At 41.6% G+C, this 27805-nt stretch overlaps 2 protein-coding genes across 2 annotated transcripts in view; one reads left to right on the top strand and one right to left on the bottom strand.

Moving 5' to 3' along the window:
• Positions 1-1239: 1239 nt before the first annotated feature.
• CCDC7 (coiled-coil domain containing 7) overlaps positions 1240-27805 on the top strand; it is an 85182-nt gene continuing 58616 nt past the window's right edge. The window contains exons 1-3 of the mRNA XM_062211463.1: positions 1240-1309; positions 11934-12272; positions 13722-13814. Coding sequence (XP_062067447.1) covers positions 11988-12272; positions 13722-13814 — 378 coding nt within the window. The 5' untranslated portion in view covers positions 1240-1309; positions 11934-11987. The remainder of the gene's footprint in view (positions 1310-11933; positions 12273-13721; positions 13815-27805) is intronic.
• Positions 23574-24306, bottom strand: LOC133773847 (non-histone chromosomal protein HMG-17-like). The gene is made up of 2 exons (XM_062211401.1): positions 23977-24306; positions 23574-23639 (listed from the first exon to the last, which is right to left on the bottom strand). The coding sequence occupies exons 1-2, from the start codon at positions 24304-24306 to the stop codon at positions 23574-23576; spliced, it is 396 nt and encodes a 131-aa protein (XP_062067385.1).

The raw sequence follows: 27805 nt of genomic DNA on the forward strand, positions 1-27805 counted from the left end.
CTTTATCCCCACATCCTCATCAGCTTTGTTGTTTGTCATTACATCAGTTCTAAGCATTATTTATTGACTATCTGAGGCAGTTCAATTCTTTGCTAAAAAAAACCTAAAGACTTCTCTCCAGCTTTAAAAAACACTGATAGATGCTTTAATTAGTTTTATCACTTTATGAATGCACTTTCTTAACGACAGAAAACATACAAACTGAGAGACACACAAATGGTTAGTTGCAAAATTCAGGAATGTTTTTTAAAGATTTACTTTATTTGAAAGGTAGAGTTATGGGGTGGGGTAGGGGAACAGAGGGAGGTCTTCCATCTGCTGTTTCACGCTCCACATGGTCACAATGGCCAGGTCTGGGCCAGGCCAAAGCCAGGAGCCAAGAGCTTCTTCCAGGTCTCCCAGGTGGCTGCAGAGGCCCAAGCACTTGGGCCATTTTCTGCTCTTTCCCAGGCCATTGGCAGGAAGCTGGATCGGAAGTGGAGCTGCCAGGATGGTAACCAGACCTCATATGGGATGCCGGCGCTGCAGAGAGCAGCTTTACCTGCTGTGTCACAAGGCTGGCTCCAGGAATTTTTTTTTTTAAACACCCAGAAAGTCCTAACAGGAAACAAAACATCCCTGGCATTCTGGGGGACATCTCCCTGTCCCTTTCCAGCAACCTCAATGGCAACTACAGTGGTGTGCTGGTGTTACTTGCACCAGCTCCTGAGAGCTTATTGTTAAAATTTCAGAAATCTGGTGAGGCAACTGTTAAACATGGCATGCATAAAAATTAAACTTTAACAAGTTCATGTGTTAAACTATCAAAACATTTTACTTTGGCAAACTTTATTTTGGAGGGTGTTTTTAAAGACAAAATTCATTCTTTGAGATCAGGCTATCTAAAAAGTTCCATTTCAAAAACTGCACATAAAAGCAGTGCCCATCTTATTTTGATTTTTCCTGAATAAATCTGTGCTCCCGAGGCGTCCTCGAACTACATGGCGCAGAAAGTGAAAAACGAGCGCGCGGCATCCATCCACATCACGACGTCTAACGCGCCATACACGGTTGTCAAGATTTCCCACGTCCTCCGTGGCGGCTCGCGCATGCGCGGTCGGCGTCTGCGGCGTGCGTCATGGCGTCGGGCGGTGCCGACGTCGGCGTCGTGCGTCCCTGGAGGTGCGGGGGCGGGGCCGTTTCTGCGCCGACGTCAGCGTGTGAAAGGGCGGGGTTGCGTTCCGAAGTGTCGCCGGAAGCCGAGGAGGCGGCAAGTTGCCGCCCTCTGAGGCGAGCGGCGCTCGTTGGCGACTCCCGGCAGCCTGCGCAGGTAGACTGCGAGGCGTGGCGCCGCGGGCGGGGGTCTTCTCAGCGGCCTGGGGTGGGGGGTGGGGTCCCCTCCTCGGTGGGGAAAGCGTCCCCGCGACCGTGTCCCTGTCCCCGGTGCGGCTGTGTGACCCCGCAGCCGTAGTGAGGCTGGTGTGCCTGCTTGGCAGCGGCGGTGGCAGGCAAATCGCTCTCCTCCCGACACACCCCGCCAGGTGTGGAAAGGAATAGCGGGTTATTTACCCGCGAAGAGGAAAGACCCCCAAACGTGGGGGTCGTCGTGGCGGATGGGGACGGATGCTCGGGTACATCAAGGGTGATGCGATGGTGACCTCCTGGGATCGCCAGGAGGGTTAAACGAAGCAAAGGTGGAAAACCTTCAAAAAGTGGCTTGTGAGAGAAGTAGTCGCTGCGTGGGATAAATTTTGTGATTTTCGGGGGGCACATTGGATCTCGTCCCCCCGCCTCCCTTCTTGCCACCAAGTGACTGTTACATCCTTTTCTCACTGTCTCCTTGAAGTAGTAGCCCAGGTCTCTTGCCTACTACCCAAAAACTTTCCCCCCACCCATTTTTTTTTTTTTTTAAGATTTATTTTTATTTATTTCAAAGACAGTTACAGAAAGAGGTAGAGACGGAGAGGTCTTCCATCCGCTGGTTCACTCCCCAAATGGCCACAACAGCCAGAGCTGAGCTGATACGAAGTCAGGAGCCAGGAGCTCACTCCGAGTCTCCCACATAGGTGCAGGGCCCCAAGGACTTGGGCCATCTTCCACTGCTTTCCCAGGCCATAGCAGAGAACTGGATTGGAAGTGGAGCAGCTGGGACTAGAACCAGCGTCCAAATGGGATACCAGCATTGCAGGACAGGGGTTAAACCCACTATATGGAAGTGCCGGTCCCTCCCACTCCCCATCTTGAAACGAGTTGGTCCGCTTGTGTTAACAACTCTTTCTTGGTGTTTACTCAAGCGTAATATGCCACCATTCCTTTTCTACCAGTTGTACATTTTGCTTTCCATCAGCGTGTGTGTTAGTTTCCTATGGCTGTGTATAACAAAGTGAGGTGAACTTGGTGGCTTCCAAGACATTTGTCCCACCTCTGTTCTGGAGGCCAGAAGTCCAAGATCAAGATGGTGGTAGGGTTGGTTCCTAGTGGGGTCCCTTAGGGAGAGTGTGTTCCGTGCTCTTCTGTTAGCTTTCGGTGATTGTCATCAATCCTTAGTGTCCTTTGTAGACTCAACACTCCTATCTCTGCCTTTGTCTACACATGGCATTCTTTCCTTTGTGTGTGGTTTTTTTCTTCCACCAGTCATTGGGTTAGGGCCCACTCTAATTCAGTGTGAACTCATCTTAACCTGATTAAATCTGCAAAGACTGTATTTCCATGTAAGGTCACACTATCTCTGTTGCCAGGACCTGAACTTTTTTGGGAAGGACACAATTCATTCAACCCATAACAGCGGAGGGATTTGTTACTGGTCTCATAAAAAGAACAAAAGAATCTTCCTCTTGATCATATTTTCTCCCTCTAGTAATACATTGTTTCATTACTCTTTTCTTACCAGAATTTCTCTAGAATGATCATATGCATTGTTTCTTCTCTGACAGTTCTTTTTTGAATTTAAGTAAATTAGGCATTCACCTCTAACAATGTGGTTTTTTTAATTTTTATTTTATTTTATTTTTTTGACAGAGTGAACAGTGAGAGAGAGAGAAAGGTCTTCCTTTTCTGTTGGTTCACCCCCCAATGGCTGCTGCAGCTGGCGTGCTGCGGCCGGCGCACCGCGCTGATCCGAAGCCGGGAGCCAGGTGCTTCCTCTTGGTCTCCCATGGGGTGCAGGGCCCAAGGACTTGGGCCATCCTCCACTGCACTCCTGGGCCATAGCAGAGAGCTGGACTGGAAGAGGAGCAACCGGGACTAGAACCCCGGGGTGCCGACGCCACAGGCGAGGATTAGCCAAGTGAGCTGTGGCGCCGGCCCACAGTGTGTTGAAATGCATTGCTTTATCTTTCACAAATCATCTGCCTTCACATTGCTAAATCCAGTGGTCAATTCTTAGTCCTTTTTTTAGCTGACCTGGTTTTGAGACAATTCATCACTGGGTCTAATATTTTCTTCTCTTTGCTTTCAATATATCCCCTCTTGATTTACCTTCTGGCTCACTGCCCACTCTTGAGTCCTGTTGGCTCGTCTTCCTCTCAGACTTAATGCTTTACATGAAATTTCTTTGCTAATAAAATTTCTTCAGAATTCTGATGCTTTTCAATTGTAAATTGAATTTTTGTTTCTGCATCATTTTTGTTATAACATTAATTTTGCTTAAAGCATTAACTCACAGGGAATGGACACTTGGCCTAGTGGTTAAGACACCTGCATCCCACAGTGAAGTTCCTCTGTTTAATTCCCAGCTCCTGTTCCTGGTTCCAGTTTCCCACCAGCATAGATCCTGGGAGGCAGTGTGGATGATTCACTCTCTGCCTCAGCCCTCAACCACCTCTGGTGTTGCTTGCAATTTGTGGAGTGAACCATTGGGTGGGAATGCTCGCTTGCTCTCTCTCTCTTACTCTCTCTCTCTCTCTTTCTCCTCTCTCTCTTTCTGTTTCTCAAATAAATAAAAGTTGAAAACAAAAAAGCTGTTGTTCTGGGGCCTGTACTGTGGCATGGTGGGTAAAGCTAGTGCCTGTGGCACTGGCATTCCATATGGGTGCTGATTCATGTCCCGGTTGCTCCCTGCTAATTTGCCTGGGAAAGCAGCAGAGGATGGCCCAAGTGCTTGGGTCCCTGCACCCACATGGGAGACCTGGAAGAAGCTCCTGACTCCTGGCTTCCTACCCAGCTCCAGCCAGTGTGGCCATTGGGGATTGAATCAGCGGATGGAAGATATCTCGCTGTCTTTCTCCCTAACTCTGCCTTTCAAATAAATAAGTAAATCTTAAAAAAAAAAAAATAAATAAAAAGAAAGAAAGAAAATAAAAAAGAAAAAGCTGTTCTTTGCAAAGCAATACAATTCTATTTTTAAAATAAAGAGTTAAGCTACAATTAGAGTGAAAAATTTTAAAATGGATTTTTAGAAAAGTTTATATTTATTTCAAAGGCAGAGAGAGAGATCTTCCATTTGCTGATTGACTCCCCAGTTGCTCTCAATAGGGGCTTCTGGCTTAAGTTCTATAATGTATATATTTATTGTTTTCAACAGTTTCCAAAGAACATTGTCTTCTTTCTTCAAATGAACTTTTAGTGACATTGGCATCAATGTATCTTTCCTACCTCATATTTGACTACCAACCAATTAAAGATTATTTTTGGCAACTGTTTTTTTTTTAAGATTTATTTTATTTATTTGAAAGGCAGAGTTACAGAGAGGAAGAGGCAGAGGCAGAGAAAGAGAGAGAGGTCTTCCATCTGCTGGTTCACTCCCCAGTTGACCACAACAGCCAGAGCTGTGCTGATCCAAACCAGGAGCCAGGAGCTTCTTCCAAAGTCTCCCTCATGGGTGCAGGGCCCCAAGGACTTGGGCCATCTTCTACTGCTTTCCCAGGCCATAGCAGAGATGGATAGGAAGTGGAGTAACCAGGACTCGAACCAGCACCCATAAGGGATGCCAGCCCTGCAGGCGGCAGCTTTACCTGTTACGCCACAGCACTGGCCCCAGAACTGTTTTCAACTAACTGTAGTGTTTTGTTGAAATAATAAAACAGTTGTCTAGTTCTTAAATGTAATAAAAATTTTCAGACTGTTTACAAAGCTATAAAATGTCTTAACATTCTCAAAAATATACAGTTTTTCTTTTTTTTAATTTTGTTTTTTAAATTTGTTATACAAATTTAGGAACATAGTGATCCTTCCCACCATACCCTCCCTCCTGCCCATGCTCCCACCCTTCTTCCTCCTCCTTCTCCTATTCCCACTCTTTATTTTTACAAAGATCTACTTTCAGTTTACTTAATGACCATAAGGTGAACCCTACACTAAGTAGAATTCAATGAATAGTATGAAGTAAAAAAATCACTGTTCCTCAACAGAAGAGACAAGGGCTGTAAACAGTCATCGGATCTCAACATGTACATTTCACTCCATTACATTATATTTTAGGTACTCTATTAGTTACCCCAGATCAGGGTAAACATATAATGTCTGTCTTTTGGGGGCTGGATTATTTCTCTAAGTGTAATGGTTTCCAGTTCCATTCATTTTGTTGCAAAAGTCATGGTTTCTTTTTCTTTCTTTCTTTCTTTCTTTCTTTCTTTCTTTCTTTCTTTCTTTCTTTCTTTTTTTTTTTTTTTTTTTACAGCTGAGTAGTACTCCATAGTGCTTACATTGTTTTTCTGAGACATATTAGAGGCTTACTAGGCTAATCCTCCGCCTGAGGCGCCAGCACCCCAGGTTCTAGTCCCGGTTGGGGCGCCAGATTCTGTCCCGGTTGCTCCTCTTCCTGTCCAGTTCTCTGCTGTGGCCCGGGAGTGCAGTGGAGGATGGCCCAAGTGCTTGGGCTCTGCACCTGCATAGGAGACCAGGAGGAAGCACCTGGCTCCTGGTTTCGGATCGGCACAGTGTGCTAGCCGTAGCGGCCATTGAGGGGGTGAACCAATTGAAGGAAGACCTTTCTCTCTGTCCCTCTCACTGTCTAACTCTGCCTTTAAAAAAAAAAAAAAAAAAGAGAGAGTCATGAATTCCTGCCTACATATCTTTCTTTAAATTTCCTTTTTAAAATAAAGATTTATTGGCCGGCACTGTGGCTCACTAGGCTAATCCTCCGCCTTGCAGCGCCGGCACACCAGGTTCTGGTCCCGGTTGGGGCTCCGGATTCTGTCCTGGTTGCTCCTCTTCCAGTCCAGCTCTCTGCTGTGGCCCGGGAGTGCAGTGGAGGATGGTCCCAGTGCTTGGGCCCTGCACCTGCATGGTAGACCAGGAGAAGCACCTGGCCCCTGCCTTCAGATCAGTGAGATGCACCGGCTGCGGCGGCCATTTGAGGGTGAACCAACGGAAAAGGAAGACCTTTCTCTCTGTCTCTCTCTCTCTCTCACTGTCCACTCTGCCTGTCACAAAAATAAATAAATAAATAAAGAAAGAAAGAAAGAAAGAAAGAAAGGTAGAGTAACAGAGAGAGAGAGAATCTTCCATTCTCTACTTCACTCCCAAAATTGCCACCACAGCCAGGTCTGTGGGAGGCCAAAACCAGGAGCCTGGAATCCCATCCTTGTCTCCTTTATGAGTGACAGGGACCCAAGCACTTGGGCCATCTTCTGCTGTTTTCCCAGACTCATTAACAGGGAGCTGGATTGTAAGTGGAACAACTGGACTTAAACTGTCACCCTGATATGAGATGCCAGTGTTGCAAACAATGGCTTAACCCAGTGGACCACAGTGCTGGCCACAATTTTAATTTTTTGTAAATCTCAAAACGTGTATGATTATTTTCCAGCAGTATTTTCTATTGATTAAAATCCTATTAAATGTGCAAAAATAGGAATATTGGTAATTCCAAAATCTACAATTATATCTATTATCTGCTTTCCCCTGCATTTTGAAAATCCATAATTATAGCAATAATTTTATCTGCTTTCCATGATTCATATAAGGAATTGGAACCAAAATAATTGAGACACAACTTTTAAAAACCTTACTTAATATTTTATTTATAATAAATATAATTTTTATTTCATTTTTATTTTATTCCCTAAAATAGTCTGTTAAATTATTTGATGTTGATGATTGTTTTGCATAAATTAATTTTTACCATGTTTTCTGCCAAATAAAAATTTTCTTTTTTATTTATTTATTTATTTTTTCACAGGCAGAGTGGATAGTGAGAGAGAGAGAGAGACAGAGAGAAAGGTCTTCCTTTTTGCCATTGGTTCACCCTCCAATGGCCACTGCGGCCGGCGCATCGCGCTGATCCGAAGGCAGGAGCCAGGTGCTTCTCCTGGTCTCCTATCTGGGTGCAGGGCCCAAGGACTTGGGCAATCCTCCACAGCCTTCCCGGGCCATAGCAGAGAGCTGGCCTGGAACCCGGTGTGCCGGCGCTGCAAGGCAGAGGATTAGCCTGTTGAACCATGGCGCCGGCCCAAATAAAAAATTTCTATTATTAGACTTGAAATTTATTGGGGGTGAGTTTGGTACAACAGTTATGATGCTGCTTGGAATATTTGGAGTCCCTGGTTTGAGTCCTATCTATGCTTCTGATTCCAACTTTCTTCTAATGCACACCCTAGGGCCAACAGGTAATGGCCCAAGTTCTTGGGTCCCTGCCACTCTGAGGGGAGATCCAGGATGAGTTCTAAACTCCTGGTTTTGGCCTGACTCAACCCCAGCCTGTTGAAGGCGTTTGGGTTGTGAACCAGTAGATAGATCGCTCTCTGTGTCTCTGCCTTTCAGATGAAAAAATGATGTTATTGGTTGATCTCCTCAACACTAAATGCTGTTTTTCTAAAAATTAAATCATTCTCATCATATTATCAATAGATGCTAGCCTATATTAACTAGCAATATAGGACTGCTAATTATATTCAAATATGTTTTAATTCTTGACACTGTCGATGTTCATTTCACCTTATTCATGTTCAAGAATATATGATAAATGATGTCAATCTTTTCATCGATTTTTATTCTTCAGACCTCAAAGATTACAGTTTACAGAAAGCATACAATACTTTGAGGAGAAATTGTATTAAGAGCTGTTGTCAGTTCAGTTTTTTCTGTTTTGTAGGTGATAGGCTCTTTCTGAAAGTTTTGAGATATTTCTCTGAGGTTCTCACTTTGAAATGTCTTTAACTATTTTGTTTCCTTTTTGGTATTTTGTGAGCACTTTTGATCTGTGGATTCCACGTTTAATTTTGAGACATTTATCTTTATTATTTCTTTATATATTTCCTCCTTCCCATTTTGTTTTTCTTTTCCTCTAGCTCTCCTGTTATCTGGCTATTGGAATTTGATTAATTCTTCCACATGTCTTTTAGTGTTTTATTTTTAATTTCTCATTATGTTTTTTTAATCTCTTCTTTTATACTTTTTGACGATTTCTGATAGAACATCTCAATCTGATTTTCCATTTTCTAACTTCTTCATTGTTATTCCATGACCAGTTGTTTTATTTAATCTATTTTTGTCATTCCTAATGTTTCTACTTGGGTCTTTTTAAAAAAAACCTCTGATATTTGTTTTTTACTAATGTTCTGGGGCTGGTATTGTGACACACTGGGTTATGCTGCTGCTTGTGTCACCACCATACCATATCGGAGCACTAGTTTGAGTCCCCCCTGCTCTGCTTCTGATCTAGCTCCCTGCTAATGCACCTGGGAAAGCAGTGGATAATGGCCCATGTACTTGGCCAGATGGAGTTGCAGACTCCTGGCTTCTGCCTGGCCCAGCCCCTGCTACTGTGCCATTTGCAGAGTGAACCAGATCTCTCTCTATTCCTCTCGCTAAGTCTGACTTTCAAATAAATAAATCAATGTTTTTTTTTAAAAAAATATGTAAGATTCTCTCTGTTTATGTATTTTAAGTCCTTCTATTCTAATGATTCTGCAACTGATACATATTGTGTTTCTTTGTTCATGGGCTGTATCTTTCAGGTGTCGTCCTTTTGATCTGTGAGGTTTTATGCCCTTTGGCATTAACTGCTCTGGTAACCAATCTGGAAAAGATCAAAAGAGTGTCTCTAATCTCTGCCCCTCCCAGGAAGTTCAAGTTAAGTGTTTGGATTTATTTGTTTGCTAGGTGGTAGTTGCTGTCTGTGTTCCAGTGTTTGTGTCCCTCTCTCTGCTTTCTCCAAATTCATAGGTACCTAAGATGATGGTATCAGAAGGTGAGGTCTTTGGGGCAGGGGGCGATTAGATCATAAGGTCAGCAGATGCACAAATGAGACTAATTATTTTATGAAAGAGGCCCAAACAAAGCACCCTTGCTTGTTCTACCCTGGGAGGACAGAGAAAAAAGGCACCATTTATTCACTGTTTGGACTTTTATCAGACACTGAATCTTTGGATACCTTTTTTTTTTTTTTAATTTGGACTGGTTATTTTAGCTTTATTTTTTAAAATTTTATTTAAGGTATACAAATTTCAGGTACTTCATATATATACTGTTAGGAACATCGTGATGCCTCTCACCTTATCCTCCCTCCTATCTATGCGCCCACCCTTCTTCCTCCTCCCTCTTTTATTCCCATTCTTAATTTTTGCAAAGATCTACTTTCAGTGTACTTTTTACTCATAAGAGTACCCCTAAACTAAATAAAGAATTCAGTGAATAGTATGAAGAAAAAAAGCACTGTTCCTCAACAGTAGAGACAAGGTGTTAAACAATCACTGAATCTAGTAGTTACCACAGATGAGGGAAAAAATATGGTATCTGTCTTTTTGGGACTGGCTTATTTCACTAAGTATAATGGTTTCCAGTTGCATCCACTTTGTTGCAAAAGACAGGATTTTATTTTATTTTTATTCACTGAGTAATATTCCATAGTGCATATATGTTCCATAATTTCTTTAATCTTTGGATACCTTGATGTAGGATTTCCCAGCCTACAAGACTGTGAGAAATAAATATTTATTAAGTTACCCAGTTTATGGTATTTTGTATGGCAGCCTGAATAGACTAAGATATTAGAGCTGCTGTAACAGAGCACTACAAACAGCGTGGCTTAAAACAGTAGCAGTTGTTCTCTCATTGGCTGGATTGTGAAATCAAGGTATCAACATAACCATGGGCTGCCTGAAGCCTGTAGGGAGGACTACTCCATGACTTTAAAAGCTTTCTGGCACATCCTAGCAATCTTTGACATTCCTGGGCTTGTAACTGTATCACTCCAGTCTAGCTTTGATGCTGCATGGCCTTCTTATAGTGACACCAGTCATTGGGTTTGGAACACACCTAATCTAGTTGATCTTATTTTTTTTTAAGATTTATTTTATTTATTTGAAAGAGCTACAGAGAGAGGTAGAGACAGAGAGAGAGGTCTTCCATCCGCTGGTTCACTCCCCAGATGGCTGCAATGGCTGGAGCTGCACTGATCTGAAGCCAGGAGCCAGGAGCTTCTTCCGGGTCTCCCACACAGATGCAGGGGCCCAAGGACTTGGGCCATCTTCTACTGCTATCCTAGGCCATAGCAGAGAGCTGGATCGGAAGAAGAGCAGCCAGGACTCAAACCAGCACCCATATGGGATGCTGACGCTTCAGGCCAGGGTTTTAACCCACTGCGCCATAATGCCAGCTCCTTGATCACATTTTAACTTGATCATATCTGCAAAGATCATATTGCCAAATAAAGTTGGAATCACAGGTGCTGGGGAGTTAGGACATGAACATATTTTTTTAGAGGACACAGTTTAACGCACAACAATGATAGCAAAGAACTGATATTATTATAAGTTTCTCCACTTTACCCAACAATTCCCATGTCTAGGCATATATATATAATTTATTTATTTATTTGATAGGCAGAGTTACGGAGGCAGAGAGAGAAGTCTTCCATCTGCTTGTTCATGCCCCTAATGGCCGCAACAGCTGGAGCTGGGCCCATCCAAAGCCAGGAGCTTCTTCCTGGCCTCTCATGTGGGTACAGGGTCCCAAGTACTTGGGTCATCTTCTGTTGCTTTCTCAGGCATGTTAGCAGGGAGCTGGGTGGGAATTGGAGCATCCAGGCCTTGAACCATCACCCATATGGGATGTTGGCACTGCAGGCGGCGGCTTCACCCAGGTATATACTTTTAAACTCTTTGGGAAGAGGCATTGTCCTGAGTCTCAATCAGTCAGAAGGAGAAAGAGAAACAGAGGATTGAGAATCTAGGATGTACCTGGTCTATACTTCTTATCCCTGCATAACTTTGTTGCTGCCTTCTTAGTATACTGTTAGTGTCTTGTGCCAAGGCAACTGCTCCTTTGTAGAAATAATGATGTGTATTAAGGGCATATGTTAGCTCAACTATGGGGTAAAGGAAGCACAAAATTTAATAGTTTTTCTAAATATATTCTCTCAGTATAGGCCCTGCCTTCTTCCTTTCCTACATCCCTATCTTAAATTCCCCATACACAAATTGAACCCAGTTAGGGGGTTCTTAGGTTTTCTTACTTTTTCCCCACTTTGTAATTTCTCCAGAGTTAATTTTGAGATTCATCATCTTCATGCTTCCATCATTTAAAATCTGACATCTTCATGTATTTCTTCTCCCACTTATATGAAATTCTGTCAATCCATAGATTAAAATGTTTTTCCATATGACAGCAAATGGTGTATTAAAGAAGCAAAATTTGTAACCAAGTTGGCATGTATTGAAATTTTGACTTTCTAACTTATTGTGTGTCTGTTGGAGGGCACTAACTTCTCTGAGTTCAGTGGACTCACATGTAAGATGGGAATAATGATGTATGTGAACGACATAGCTTAAAGATAATGGGACGTTACTATATTGGCTATTAAATTTAGGTTTAAATAACATCCTGCTATAAATTAGATACTCCAAGAACTGTATTCTATTTTTCTTTAAGCAATAATAACTCAAAAGAGCCAATGTATAATTGTAGCTACTATAACATTTGGACAATAAAAACAAGTACAGTACATGAATTTAATTAGAATAATGATTTTTGTTGATTAAATGTTGTGAATCTCTAATGTTTTCTTTTCACAGGGAGGAATTACATTTTCCATTCATCTATAATTTGGAAGCTACGTCATAAATAAAATGAAGCCATCAAAGAATCAATTGGCTACTAATAATGACACATTGCCAAGTGCTTCAGAAGTAACTAATAAGAAACGACAGCTTGATTCACCTTCACCACATCAACCAAAAGAAAAACCTAGTGAAAAATTAGTACCTAACAAAACTGAACCAATGGTCTTAAAATCTGCTCCACCAACAAGTGAATCCCTTGCACAATATGCTTTGCCTGTTCCATCAAGTAAGACCAAGGAGTTCATAATGAATGATGAAAAGATCAAGGCAGTTACCAAACATCTGGAGATGGTAAGGCACTTGCTGGTCCCTATATTGTGGGATCTCTGGCCACCCATGAGAATTAGCGATTTTCTGGTGGGATGCACAGGACTCAACATATAGTTATACTGGTGGCTGGGATTTATTACGGTTGGCATGTGAAAGAGCTGGAGGAAACCCAGTCCAAGCTTGTAAGAGTCTCTTCTCTTGGGAATCACACATGCCTGATTTCTCTAGAAATAAATTGTGATAAGAGAAATGTCTACTAGGGAAACTCATTAGAAACTTAGTGCTCAAGGTTTTATTGGAGATTATCTAGGTATCCTCTGCCTAACATGAACCAAAGTTCCAGACTCACACAAGGAAAACAGGTGTTCAGCAATAACCACATTGTACAAACACTTTAGGGACTGTTATTTACTGCTATCAGTGAGTGGTGGGAACCCTCCTACAGCCTAGCTTCTCAGATGCCAGGCTAAGGCCACTTGCAAGCAGAACTTGATAAAGGTAAACCTTTCTAGATTTCATGCATGTTTTGTTAACTATTAGTGCACTTCAGAAACATTAGGTCTTAGTATTGAGAAGATTCCCTTTCTCTAACTTCCTTTTTGCAGTAATCCAGAGGTGAATGTAAATCTACTAAACATAAAATGAGAACAATAAGGAAATACAAAAACATAAAAGGAATATAGTTTTTCAATTTTTCAAAACTCAAGTTTATTCAAAGTGTGAAGAGTAAGCTCAGAGAACTCCTTTTCAAATGTATTGCCTTTGGGGCTGGCACTGTGGCATAGTGGGTAAAGCCGCTACCTGCAGTGCTGGCATCCCAAATGGGCACTGGTTTGAGTCCTGGCTGCTTCACTTCTGATCCAGCTCTCTGCTATGGCCTGGGCAAGCAGTAGAAAATGGCCCAAGTTCTTGGGCCCCTGCACCCACATGGGAAACCTGGAAAAAGCTCCTGGTTCCTGGCTTCGGATCGGCCCAGCTCTGGCCATTGTGGCCATCTGGGGAGTGAACCAGCAAATGGGAGACCTCTCTTGCTCTCTCTGCCTCTGCCTGCTCTAACTCTGCCTTTCAAATAAGTAAATAAATATTAAAAAATGTATTGCCTTCAAGTCTTCATATTTCTGTTTTTCCTACTCTCAAGAGGAGAGAATCAAGGCAGTCAGACTATGAGGATAATACTATTTAATGCATCAGATATTCATGGGAGTTCTTTTTTAGGTACCTGACAACCCAGAAATGGTTGAATCATGAAGCATCTCCTGGTTGTTAGGGAGCAGGGTCAAGGACTATTGCTCATGGCTTCTTTATAATGGTAGAAAATGAGGTGTAATATGGAAAATTTAAGTATATTGTATGGGTAGAAGTAATTCAATGCTAAAAAGGTCCTGGAATAATTGATTAAACATATTTTCTATTTAATATAATTAATTTCAAAATATAAAAGTATTTAATTTGCTTCACTTTTTATCATAGCTTGTTTCTACATTGGAAGAAACCTATGGACCTCGCACTAAAAAAGGAGAAGAACCAATTGAGAAGTCTGATAATAAAGAATTAAATTTATCTGTAGGTATATGTAACCTTAATCTAGAGACATCAGTGCTTAAAGAGGCTAAGATTTTCTTTTTGAGTCTGTATTTGGCTTTAGAATGAATTCCCTATCCAAGAAAATTATCCTCTTAGGAAATTTGTAAGTAATACACTGATTTTTTTCCCATGCTCTACTAATACTTTCTTAAAATTTAAATACAGAATACCCATATCTTGAGCCACCTTTTAATAATAATGCCTCTCCTGTCTAAGTTTTAAGCATGGTCTTGTCCTTTTGGCCTGAAATGTACATTCTGAATCATGTTAAGGAAACATTTTTCTGTTTATAGCTTACTAAATAAGAAAACAAAGGAGTCAATGAGGTTATTTTTTTTTTGACAGGCAGAGTTAGACAGTGAGAGAGAGAGAGACAGAGAGAAAGGTCTTCCTTTTCCGTTGGTTCACCCCTCCAAATGGCCGCCACGGCTGGCACACTGTGGCTGGCATGCTGTGCCGATCTGAAGCCAGGAGCCAGGTGCTTCCTCCTGGTCTCTCAAGCGGGTGCAGGGCCCAAGGACTTGGGCCAACCTCCACTGCCTTCCCGGGCCACAGCAGAGAGCTGGACTGGAAGAGGAGCAACCAGGACAGAATCCGGCGCCCCAACCGGGACTAGAACCTGGGGTGCCGGCACCGCAGGCAGAGGGTTAGCCAAGTGAGCCATGGTACCAGCTGGAGGTTATTAAATTTTAACAAATGTCTTTGCTGTGTACGTTGAAGTAATGCAGCTGTTAAGGTAACTATAGAGTTCTTCAATCTATCAATGAGTTATTTATTTCTTAATATGTAGCCGTACTTTAATATATTACATGTAGACTAATTTTTTTAGTTCTTTATTTATTTGAGCGGCAGTGTTACAGATATAGAGACGGAGAGACAGAGAGGTCTATTTTTTTTTTTAAAGCGTTGTTGGTTCTGTGTTTAGCTGTCCTCCTATAGGTTCCTATGGACTTTTTCCAGCCACTTCTATTGTATTCAGTACTTTGGGACGGTTCTGTAAACAGATGAAGCCAATAATGTATTAACAGTACCAACTGAGAGAAAGTATGGTTAACTGAGGTTACTAAAAACAAAAAGCAATTCAAATCAATTGGCAATCTACAAAAAGAGTTAAAGATTTTAAAAGCTATTATTAAAATTGCTATATTGGTCTATTATGTTATATGTGTGTACATATTGTATGTCCACATGGGAAAATTTTATTAAGAATTTTATTTTAATTGGCTTATAGATAAGATTGTCCATAAATTTAAGCTGCTAAAATTAATCAAAGATACATTTTAATTCGTGTGACCTGAAGCTCTGTATCATATGTTTTATACTTGTTGGTAGAAAGAAACTAAAAACATTTTATATGTTTGTGCTTAAGTTTACTGGTTAAACAAACTACTCCATGTTAGATATTTAAGAGGTGTTTCCAAATACATGATTCTTAAAATTTATAGAAGGCATTGGACCTTCTGGTAAATGTTTTCTTAAGCTGTTATCTAATGGTTGAAACTGTTTGCTAAGTATTCATGTAATATTGCTATTGTCAGCAAGCGATCTAGGACTTGCTCCCTCATTTCTCTATTCTAAGCCCAGCTTGTTCTTTCATTTCTCTATTCTCTTCAAGGTAGGAAACTAATTCTATTATGAAAGAATCTGTATGACACACAATTTAATCTTTAGACCTTATAAAAGAGATGGCTAACATTTTTCTGTAAAGCATAGCCAAAATAAGAGCTTAAATAATAATCTCATAGCTAGATTCACTTCGCCATCAGCGAAGTAAACAGTAAGTAGGAAAAACCTCCCTTTCAGACCAAAGGGAAAGAAAGTTTTTAGGTGAGAATATAATTTTCCTCATGGGCATTGTCTACCTTAGAAAAACTACTACAGAACATGCCTGTGACTATAGACTTGTAGTTCAGGCCACTGAAGATTAGAGATGGGACTTGGGCACTCCCTTGACTTGCATCCTCTGGTCTGCTTTAACAAAAACCAGGAGGAAAAGAAAGCTAGGCATCAGAAACAATGGGTGGCAGGCCTATTAATGGCTGATCTGTACAGTGATTTGCCCTCAAGGAGACCCAACAGGCCAGTCTACCGCAGTGGCTTTCAATGTGGTAAGTTTGGGCTTCAGCAGAAGTCAACTTGTGAAGAGCCCTGGCAGCTCTGCCAAGAGTTGGATCACTGGAAATGGACCTGCCCTGGAGTCGAAGGATGCCCAGGTCAGAGCCACAGATCTTATTGGCTCTAAGCTGAAAAGCCCTTCACTCAGCCCAACTTCCAAAGTGACCACTGCAGCTGAGGGGATGGCCAAGTAGGGTCAGCAACATTGCAGGCAGAACTGTACATTTCTTGTTAGAGATGCCCCCTGCCTTTACCTGGCCAGCTCTCCTCCCAGGCCAGCCAAGTAATGAAAGTCAACAGAGTGCCTTCCCCTAGGAGGTTCACACCTCCCTTAGGATGTACCCCATGTGAAGAGATAGATAGGTCTGGGCCTCTTAACTTACAAGGCCTAAAGCCCACCAGATTATTATCAAGCCCCTTCTGTCAGGTTCTATTTGCCTCTCAATCAGAAAACTTAATTGTAGCTTAGACAGCACCTTTCTCAGCTCCTCTAATAATGACTCAGTCCTTTGTTCTAGACCCTGTCTTGTGTACTTGGGCCTCATTCCTTTGTAATCATAACCTCTACTCTACCACCAATGGCTCTACTCCTAACCTGTGTGTACTGATGGTCCTCTTCCCCACTTAATGCTGTGTAATTGTTCAGACCTGGTTAATGCCACTCTTAGGATCATTGGTTACTATCCTCACCCTGTCTTTTATGACCTTGTCTAAATATGATCAGAGTCGGCGAACTTGGAAGGCTTCCATAGCCTTGGCAACTCATGATGACAGCCTAGGGTGGTTACTGGTGCCATAAACTAGAGTGTCAATTTGTTGGGTCAACAACAGGAGTCACTGTGCACTTGCTCCTCATGTGGGATCTCTGTCCTTAATGTGCTGTACATTGTGATTTAATGCTATAACTAGTACTCAAACAGTCTGTTTCACTTTGTGTTTCTATGTGGGTGCAAACTGTTGAAATCTTTACTTAATATATACTAAACTGATCTTTTGTCTATAAAGAGAATTGAAAATGAATCTTGATGTGAATGGAAGGGGAGAGGGAGTGGGAGAGGGGAGGGTTGCGGGTGGGAGGGAAGTTCTGGGAGGGGGAAGCCATTGTAATCCATAAGCTGTACACTGGAAATTTATATTCATTAAATAAAAGTTAAAAAAAAAGAAATTCTACCAAATGAGAAACTGAAAAAAAAATTTTATTTATTTGGTAGTCAGAGTTACACAGAGGGGAAAGGCAGAGAGAGAGAAAGAGAGAGGTCTTCCATCCTCTGGTTCACTCCCTAATCGGCTGCAAAGGCTGGAGCTGTGCCGATCCCCGATCCGAAGCCATGAGCCAGGAACTTTTTCTGGGTCTCCCATGTGGGTGCAGGGGCCCAGGGACTTGGGCCATCTTCTACTGCTTTCCCAGGCATAGCAGAGAGCTGGGTTGGAAGTGGAACAGCTGGGTCTCAAACCGGCGCCCATATGGGATGCCAGCGCTTCAGGCCAGGGCATTAACCTGCTGAGCCACAGCGCCGGCCCCAGAGAGAGAGAAGTGTTCCATCCACTAGTTCACTCCCCAAATGGCCGCAGTGGACGGAGCTGGTCCAATCCAGAGCCAGGAGCTTCTTCCAAGTCTCCCACTGGATGCAGGAGCCCAAGACTTGGCCTATCTTCTGCTACCCTCCCTGGCCATAAACAAAGAGCTAGATTGGAAGTGAGTATCTGAGACTCAAACCAGCATCCATATGGGTTGTTGGCACCACAGCTGGAGGCTTAACCTACTGTGCCACAGTGCCAGCCCTATGTACACTATTCTTTTACTATATCACCAATTTTGTTAATTAGAGGTTGAATTCGGCTTCATGTAATGAAACACCATGTTGAGCCTTAATCCATAAATACGATATGTCTTTCCATTTTTTAGGCTTGCTTGATATCTTTTATCAGCATTTACAAATTTTCATCATATACTCCTGTACATGACTTACTAGATTTATGTATGTGTTTATAGAAAGCTTTTATTTAATAATTATGAATTTCATAAGTACAGCTTTTGGATTATAGCGGTTCTTCCCCCCTTACCCGCCCTCTCACCCTCAAAGCATCCCACCTCCTACTCCCTCTCCCATCCCATTCTTCATTAAGATTCATTTTTAATTATCTTTATATATAGAAGATCCACTCTATGCTAAGTAAAGATTTCAACTATTTGCACCCACACAGACACACAAAGTATAAAGTACTGTTTGAAGACAAGTTTTACCATTGATTCTCATAGTACAACTCATTAAGGACAGAGGTTCTATATGGGGAGCAAGTGCACAGTGACTCCTGTTGTTGATTTAACAATCGACACTTTTATTTATGATGTCAGTAGTCACCGAGGCTCTTGTCATGAGCTGCCAAGGCTATGGAAGCCTCTTGAGTCCACAAACTGATATTATTTAGACAAGGTCATAATCAAAGTGGAAGTTTTATCCTCCCTTCAGAGAAAAGTACCTCCTTCTTTGATGACCCCTTCCTTCTACTGGGATCTCACTCACAGAGATCTTTCATGTGGGTCATTTTTTTTGCCACAGTCACTTGGCTTTCCATGCCTGAAATGATCTCATGGGCTTTTTAGCCAGATCTGAATGCCTTAAGGGCTGATTCTGAGGCCAAAGTGCTGTTTAGGGCATTTGTTATTCTGAGTCTGCTTTGTGGCCTGCTTCCCATGTTGGATTATTCTCTCCTTTTTTAATTCTATCGTTATTACTGTTAATTCTGTCTATTGTTATTAGCAGACACTGGTCTTATTTATGTGATCCCTTTGACACTTAATCCTATCTTTATGATCAGTTATGAACTTAAACTGATCACTTTACCCTTGGGGTAAGTCCGAGGGAACATGTGCTGAACTGTACATCTCCTCCCTCTCTTATTACCACTTTTATTTTTAACAGGGATCAATTTTCAATTGGATTTAAATACCTAAGAATAATTCTGTGTTAAGTAAAGAGTTCGACCAATGATATTAAGTAGAAAAAGAAAATACTAAAAAGAATAAAATAGTAAGCTGTTCTTCGACAGTCAGGACAAGGGCTGATCAAGTCATTGCTTCTCATAGTGTAAGTTTTAATTCTACTAGGTTTATATATTGATGCTTCATTATTGTTTGGTGTGATTGTTAGTGGTATTATGTTTTAAATTTTTTTAGTTTTCACATTTGTTATTAGTATCCAATATGAATACCTTTTGTATCTTCTTGGCTTGCCATGTTAGCATGGGTTCCAGTATTATAAAGAATAATAGTGGTGAGGATAGATATCCTTGCCACATTCTGACAGCTACTCCAGATAAGAGTAAAAGTGCAATTCCTTGTTTCACCCCACTGACATCATCTTGGCAAAGGAATTGGAGTGCCACTTTCTAAAGCCATGTAGGTAGTGGAATTTGCTTTCCATTCAATTCTGCTGAGGGGGCAAGGGAAGGACTACTTTCACTGCCAGCTTATTCTTTAGTCCTTCTAACCTATAGAATAGTAACAGAATTTTTCTTGATATTTGGCTCAAACAGGATGGGTGTTGTCAAAAAGCTTTTGTGTTATTCTAAAGATTCCTCTTCATAGTCATTTGGTTTTTCTTAGGGCTTTTCTTCCATCTGTGCTTACTGGTCGGTCCAGGTTGCAGGTTTATCCAGTGCCTCATCCAGCATTTGCAGATAAACGAAAGAACTCCAGGAACTCATTGACTTGTGCTCATCAAATACTGAGGTCCCTGCCTTTCTCTTTCCACCTTTCAGAATCTCCCTGTTTGTTGCTGTTACATCTAAGGTATCTTAGTTGTAGGAGCAAGGACTAGAAGAATGGGGCTAATCTATCATGACAAAAACCAGAGTACACTTTCAAAAATCTTTGATATAATGCCATGTTCTGAAATGTGCCTGGTCTAATATCAGCTCTCTGGTATTTAGTCATTGCATGTTATATCTTTAAAGCTATTTTTGACATGTATTTACTATGTGTCTGTTTGAAAGAGCGTATAGTTGAGTCTTGCTTTTTTAATCCAGCCTGACAATCTGTCTTTTAATTGGTATGTTTAGTTCATTTACATTTAGTTAAACTTCATGTGATATAATTGGTTATAATAAAATGTTAGTGAACTAATGTAAATCAAGCCTACTATCTTCCCATTTGCCTTCCTTTTGTCCCATATGTTCTTTGCTCTTTTGTTCTTTCTTTTCTAATTTTGGGTTTATATATATATAATATAATATGTATATATATGTATATATTTATTTCAGTTTACTTTCTTTTTGGTTTTTAGGTATATCTTTTTTATGCTTGCTCTAGAAACTCAATATATATTTTCCCTGATCTGGGGTAATAATAGTGTACCTAAAATGTAATGTAATGGAGTGAAATGTACATTTTGAGATTTGATGACTGTTACAATCCTGTCTCTTCTGTTGAGGAACAGTGTTTTTTTTCTTTATACTATTTGTTGAATCTTTATTCAGTATAGGGTTAACTATGACCAGTAAGTAAACTGAAAATAGATCTTTGTAAAAGTTAAGAGTGGGAATAGGAGAGAGAGGAGGAAGAGGGTTGGAGTGTGGGCAGGAGGGATGGTAGGGTGGGAAGTATCACTGTGTTCCTAAATCTGTATATATGAAATACATGAAATTTGTATAACTTAAATAAGATTTTAAAAAAGGAAAAAAATAAATTCAATATATATGTTAAACTTATCACAATTTATCTTGAGTTAATATTGTAACATTTCATTTCTAATGTGAGAATCATAGTGGTATAATTCCATTAACTCCTATTTATTGTTTCTTTTGTGTATGTTGTTATATCATTGTTTCCATTTTTCTCTGGCTACTTTTTTCAAAATATTGTATTGTCAATTTAATAGGTAACTGAGGTACAATCATTCATATATTCAGGAACTGATTTTTTTAAAAAATATATTTATTTATTTAAAAGGTAGAGCAACAGAGAGAGAGAGAGAGAGAAACCAACTTGTTGGTTTATTCTCCAAATGGCTACAACAGTCAGTGCTAAGCCAGGCCAAAGCCAGGAGTCAGGAATTTCATTTGGGTTTTCCACTGGGATCCTAAGCATTTGGTGAAAGGTCATCACAGAACACACCAAACATCGGAGTAAGGGAAAAGGTTTATTGTCAGGTGGGAGAAACCTGAGAGACTGCCTCCCCTGTATGAGAGTACAGCAGCCTGTACTGGGAGAACAGGTCTTAGATAGCTTTGCAGAGGTAAGGAAGTGGGAGCAGCAAATCCTGTTAGGATGGGGGTGGAGCTGATGCTTGTGATTGGGCTATTTGGTCACCTGACTTCTCGTTTCATTCTAGTTTCCTTCTTCTGTTTTTACACTGGCCCCAGAAGTCCAGGAGGGGTGGAGGGATGATGATCTATCTTTTAGAGCTGCTTCCTGCTGACATGGGGCAACGAGTTACTCTCCGCTGGCATGGGACGATGTCTAAAGTCATGATGTCCTGGGTGGGGAGCCGAGTATATCCCTGTAGTAGCATTTGTTTGACTGCCTGGTTGGTGAAGGGTTTGGATCATTCCATTATCACTTACACAGACAATGGAGTATAAAGGCCAAGGTGAGAATAGTAATCTGGCTACTCTTAAGATGTTCTCTTGGGGCCCATGCTGTGGTGTAGAAGACTAAGCCTCCATCTGCAGCACTTGCATCCCATTTGGGCATCAGTTCCAGTCCTGGCTGCTCCACTTCCAGTCCAGCTCCCTGCTAATGGCCTGGGAAAATAGTGGAAGATGGCCCAAGTCATTGGGCCCCTGCAACCCCATGTAGGAGACCTGGAAGAAGCTCCTGGCTCCTGGCTTCAGCTCAGCCCAGCCCTGGTCATTGCAGACATTTGGGGAATGAACCAGCAGATTGAAGACCTCTCTCTATCTCTGCTTTTCTCTGTAACTCTTCCTTTCAAATAAATAAAATAAATCTTTAAGGAAAAAGAAAAGGAAAGATGTTCTCTTTATCTTTAGTTTTCAAAACATAATTATGTCCAAATGAGATTTTCTATGTATTTGTTCTGTCTGGTGTCCACCAAGCTGAGTCTGTGGATTGATGTTTTCAGTAAATTTGAGAAAACTCATTATTTCTTCATATATTTTACTATTTCCTCTCCTAACTATATATATATATATGTATATATATGTACATATATATATATTACTATTTGATAAGCAAGTAAGAAATAATTCCTCTTCTGTTCCATTTGTTTCTATGTTTTCTTTCTGTTCTTCAGTTCAGACAATATGTATTACCCTATCTTCAAGAAAACTAATCCATTCTGTAGTGTCTGATCTGCTGTTAAGCTCTATCTGATGAATATTTGATTTTAAATGTAATAACTTGGATATCTTCAATTGTCTTTTTTTAAAACTTTTATTTAATGAATATAAATTTCCAAAGTACAGCTTATGGATTACAATGGCTTCCCCCACCCATAACTTCCCTCCCACCCGCAACCCTCCCCTTTCCCGCTCCCTCTCCCCTTCTGTTCACATCAAGATTCATTTTCAATTCTCTTTATATACAGAAGATCAGTTTAGTATATATTAACTAAAGATTTCAACAGTTTGTCCTCACATAGCAACACCAAGTGAAAAATACTGTTGGAGTATTAGTTATAGCATTAAATCACAATGTACAACACATTAAGGACAGAGATCCTACATGATTTTTTTTAAGAATTGATTAATTTTCTATGCAATTTCCAATTTAACACCAAGGTTGTTTTTTTTTTTTCATTTTCAATTATCTTTATATACAGAAGATCGATTCAGTATATACTAAGTAAAGATTTCATCAGTTTGCACCCACACAGAAACACAAGGTGTAAAAATACTGTTTCAGTACTAGTTATAGCATTACTTCACATTGGACAACACATTAAGGACAGATCCCACATGAGACGTAAGTACACAGAGACTCCTGTTGTTGATTTAACAATTTGACACTCTTGTTTATGGCGTCAGTAATCTCCCTAGGCTCTAGTCATGCGTTGCCGAGGCTATGGAAGCCTTTAGGGTTCGCCGACTTCGATCTGATTCCGACAGGGTCATAGTCAAAGTGGAAGTTCTCTCCTCCCTTCAGAGAAAGGTACCTCCTTCTTTCAATTATCTTTTGATTCCTTTTTAGAAGTTTTTGTATCACTCTTGCTATTATCCACCTCTTCACCTATTTTTTTCTTTACCTGAAAATTCTTTTGTCTTGCCAGTAATACATTTTTTTCCAAGCCAAACTGTATGCAGCTTTATTAAAGATTCTTCTCATAACCAATCATGGTATTTCAGGCAGGACATAGGCTGACAATCGTGAACTGTATACAACAACTTTCAACTCCCTTCTTCAAAGGACGACCAAAATCAGAAAGCCGCTATAAAACCCAGTGAAGTCCCCATGTGATGCTCTGGAAAGGGGAGGTTTAGAGTGAGGGCTGACATTCCACGTTTAGCATGTTTAACAACTTTTCATAAGCCAACCCTGACTTCCAGGAAACGAAATAAAAATGGCAGAATGGTCAATCTGAAGATCCACGATCTAGAAAAGAAACCGTTGTTCTTTTCGGGTGCCCCATCTCAGGGGTGTCACTGTGAAGTCCAGATAGCCTGTCATGCTGCTACCAAATTGCGGTCAGGTCCCAACAGGTCTCTGGATTTGAGGGAGTTAAGTCTATGCTGAAGGCAGACAGGGACATAAAATCAAATTTAGTTTTTCCATGCCACAGGTTCTGTGCCCGGTGGCTGTGTGTCAAAGGCAGGGAATCCCTCCTGGGAGCCGAGAGGAAGTCTCTCAAAACTACAGGGGACAGTGTTTTCCCCATCAATCCAGCTTCGGAGACCTTCTGTTAGTGACCTCTGCCCCCTCCCGCAAAACAACAATGAAGTGTTCTGTGTGCTAACAACATAGCTTAAAAAAAAGTAAAACAAAATTCTGCTTTTTTATAAAACTTGATAAAAATAGTATTTCAAACTGTACAGTCACCAAAAGTACACAGTTAACAAAAACGCACACCCTTCCCTTGGCTTCTCCAGCACCTTCAGCTTTCTGGGCCTGGTCTGTTTTGGCATCTCCGTCTTCTGTAGGGTTATCCCCCTCCTTGCCAGCATCAGCTTTCCCCTTTTCCCCTTTGGGTACCTTCTCTCCATTTTTTGCAGGGGCCTTTTTAGGCTTGGGTTCTGGCTTTGGAGGAGCTGGTTTTTCGTTCTTCACTGTGGCCTTATCTCCTTTAGCATCCTCTTCAGCCTTTCTCTTGGGCACGGTGGCGGCAGCAGCCACGGGAGGTAGGCACTGGACACAGGGGGCCATGCAGCGGCGCATGGGCTTGGTCGGTCCAGGGGTCATTTTTGCCCCTTCTTCTTCACACTGCTGCAAAACATTTTCTAAAAGATTTATTTATTTGAAAGGCAGAGTTAAGGAAGGAGAGAGAGAGAGAGAGAGAGTGATTTTTCCATGTGCTGGTTCACTCTTTTTTTTTTTTTTTTTTTTTTTTTTTTACAGGCAGAGTGGATAGTGAGAGAGAGAGACAGAGAGAAAGGTCTTCCTTTTTGCCGTTGGTTCACCCTCCAATGGTCGCTGCGGCTGGCGCATCTCGCTGATCCGAAGGCAGGAGCCAGGTGCTTCTCCTGGTCTCCCATGCGGGTGCAGGGCCCAAGCACTTGGGCCATCCTCCACTGCCTTCCCTGGCCATAGCAGAGAGCTGGCCTGGAAGAGGGGCAACCGGGATAGAATCCGGCGCCCCAACCGGGACTAGAACCCGGTGTGCCAGCGCCGCAAGGCGGAGGATTAGCCTGTTAAGCCACGGCGCCAGCCAGTTCACTCTCTTTATGGCCACATTGGCTAGAGCTGGACCCATCCAAAGCCAGGAGCCAGGAGCTTCTTCCGGGTCTCCCATGTCAGTGCAGGGGCCCAAGTACTTGGGCCATCTTCTGCTACTTTCCCAGGCACATCAGCAGGGAGCTAGATTGGAAGTGGAGCAGCTGGGACTCGATCTGGTGCTGTGCCACACAGCACTGGCCCTGCCAGTAGCAAATTTTTAAAAATTCCTTGTCTGCTAATTCCAGTATCTGTGCCATAAGTGTGATTATTTCTCCAGACTAATTTTTTCTTTTGATTTTGGATCATATCTTAATAGAAGCTTCATTCATGACAGCCCGAATAGCCACTGGATCCAAGTGTTTATTAGCTGATGAATAAGTAAGCACAGCACACAATGGAATACTCTTCCCAGTAGAATTAAGAAGCTACTCATACACAGGACAACATGAATAACTCTCAGAAACTTGATGACAATAAGGGGGTTAAAAGTTCAATACATAAGAGTCACATACTGGCCGGCGCCGTGGCTTAACAGGCTAATCCTCCGCCTTGCGGCGCTGGCACACCGGGTTCTAGCCCCGGTCGGGGCACCGATCCTGTCCCGGTTGCCCCTCTTCCAGGCCAGCTCTCTGCTGTGGCCAGGGAGTGCAGTGGAGGATGGCCCAAGTGCTTGGGCCCTGCACCCCATGGGAGACCAGGAGAAGCACCTGGCTGCTGCCATCGGAACGGCGCAGTGCGCCCGCCGCAGCACGCCTACCGCGGCGGCCATTGGAGGGTGAACCAACGGTAAAAAGGAAGACCTTTCTCTCTGTCTCCCTCTACTGTCCACTCTGCCTGTCAAAAAAAAAAAAAAGAGTCACATACTGTATGATTCCATTTATATGAAATTCTATGAGAGGCAAAAACTATACTGAAAGAGCAGTAGGTGCCTGGAGTAGTGTGTGAAGAGAAAATTTACTACAAAGGGTGCTTAAGTGGAGCTTTCTGGGATAATGGAAATGTTTCATTTTTTTGTAATTATGGTAATTAGTGTTTATACAACTATAATAAAGAAGGGGCCAAGTAATGTCATCCTGCATGGTTCTGTGGCACAGTGCTTCTAAAACACTGTCAGAACCAAACCAAAATGTGAATCAAGACGTTTAAAATTGAATTCCAAACTCCTGCCAGCTTAAATACTGACAAGATTGAGGCAAGCATTTAGTCTAAGAGTAAGTTATCCTTTAGGATGCCCACATTCCACACAGAAGTGCCCTCGTTCCCCAAGAGGGTGCAGGGGTCCAGCACGTGGGCCATCTTCCACTGCTTTCCCAGGCCATAGCAGAGAGCTGGATGGGAAGTAGAATAGCTAAGACTTGAACCCATGACCATGTGGGCTACCAGTGCTGTAGACAGCGGCTTTACCCGCTATTCCACAGTGCCAGCCCCTACTGTCAGTGTTTTTAATTTTAGCTATTTATAATGATTATGCAGATAATATTTTCTGCCATGATGTTGGGAAAATTAAGAATGGAGTTGTTTGGTAGTAGAAAAATTTTTGTTTGGAAACTCTTCCTCATCTCAATCCGTCTGCCAAGGCTAATTGGATATCAAAAGGGTCAGGTGAGTTTTCTTCATCCCTTCAAATTTTGTTTGTTAGTGACAGGTCTGCTTTTAGACTTCTCAATTCAAGTGCCTTCCTCCTTCCATCATGTCCCCTTTATGTGGATATGGCTTTGGTTTGCTTTCATTTATAAAGCTTCTATTCTGTGGACTTCAATTTACACATCTACCTTGTGTTTGCTCCTTTTCAGAATTCTTAAGCATACGAATTATTTTATATTTTTTCTTTTGTGATGTGAACACTTTAATGTCTTTTTATGTCTTCATCTTGAGTGGCATTTTTAAACCCCTTCTAAAAGTCTTTCTAGTAGTTTTATTCCAAAATTTCTTTGAGTCTCATTGGCTTAGTTGAGATACATGAGAGATATGTGACAACCCTTAACAGTAAACAGGGCTGGGAAACTTAATATAGTTATTAGCTATGTATATTGCTATTTCCAAAAAAAAAACCTCAGTTCTTCTTGGGAGGGAGAAAAGATGAATCAATATACAGTAGACAACTATTAGTCTCTGTTGTAATATATTCTGCTTGTCTCACAACACTACCATTGCTGTAATTCTTGATGGTTTCAATACCCATGTGGAAGAGGCATTCACATACTTAGCATTTCAGTTAACTGAATTTCTTTCCTCCATTGATCTTACCTTCGGTTCCCTCTGTATCACTGAATGCCAAGATGACATTTTCTAGTCCTCGTCATTACCGATTACTATTCCATAATTTGAATTGCAGTCATCCCAATCTCTAACCACTACTCCCTATCTTTCCCATTCAAATCTGATGAATAATTCTGACTGGGGAAAAAAAAAAAAAACCTTTGAGTTCACTGCCTGCAATCCATTGATTCCACTGCCATTTTATTGTCCCAGATCCTCTCTAAATCCCTATTACACAGCTTAAATTCCATGGTCCATTGTTATTAGCGTATCCCTGTCCTACTTTGTTGATCATGTTTGGTCAAACCAATCTCCATCTTCTTTATTATCTGTGGCACCTGAATGTGGGTCAAGAATATCCCCAAGTGTGCTAGTGGACTTGCTGTGTATATGTGATTTGTAACTCTTTTTTTTTTAAAGATTTATTTTTATTTATTTGAAAGAGTTACAGAGAGAGGTAGAGATGGAGAGAGAGGTCTTCCATCCACTAGTTCACTCCCCAGATGGCTGCAATGGCCGAAGCTGCGCCAATCTGAAGCAGGAGCCAGGAGCTTCCTCCAGGTCTCCCACGTGGGTGCAGGGGCCCATCTTCCACTGCTATCCCAGGCCACAGCAGAGAGCTGGATCAGGAGAGGAGCAGCCAGGACTAGAACCGGTGCCCATATGGGATGCCAGTGCTTCAGGCCAGGGCATTAACCCGCTGCGCCACAGCGCCAGCCCCAACTTGTAACTCTTGCCCATTGATTTTCCCAATCTCTTTGAAGAT

This window comes from Lepus europaeus, chromosome 14, assembly GCF_033115175.1.
Source record: "Lepus europaeus isolate LE1 chromosome 14, mLepTim1.pri, whole genome shotgun sequence".
Classification (NCBI taxonomy): Eukaryota; Metazoa; Chordata; class Mammalia; order Lagomorpha; family Leporidae; genus Lepus; species Lepus europaeus.

Coding starts and splice junctions, on each gene's coding strand:
- LOC133773847 (XM_062211401.1), bottom strand. CDS start 24,306: ATGACCCCTGGACCGACCAAGCCCATGCGCCGCTGCATGGCCCCCTGT. Junction 23,640..23,976: donor CTGGAGAAGCCAAGGGAAGG/GTGTGCGTTTTT, acceptor GTCTGCCTTCAG/CATAGACTTAACTCCCTCAA.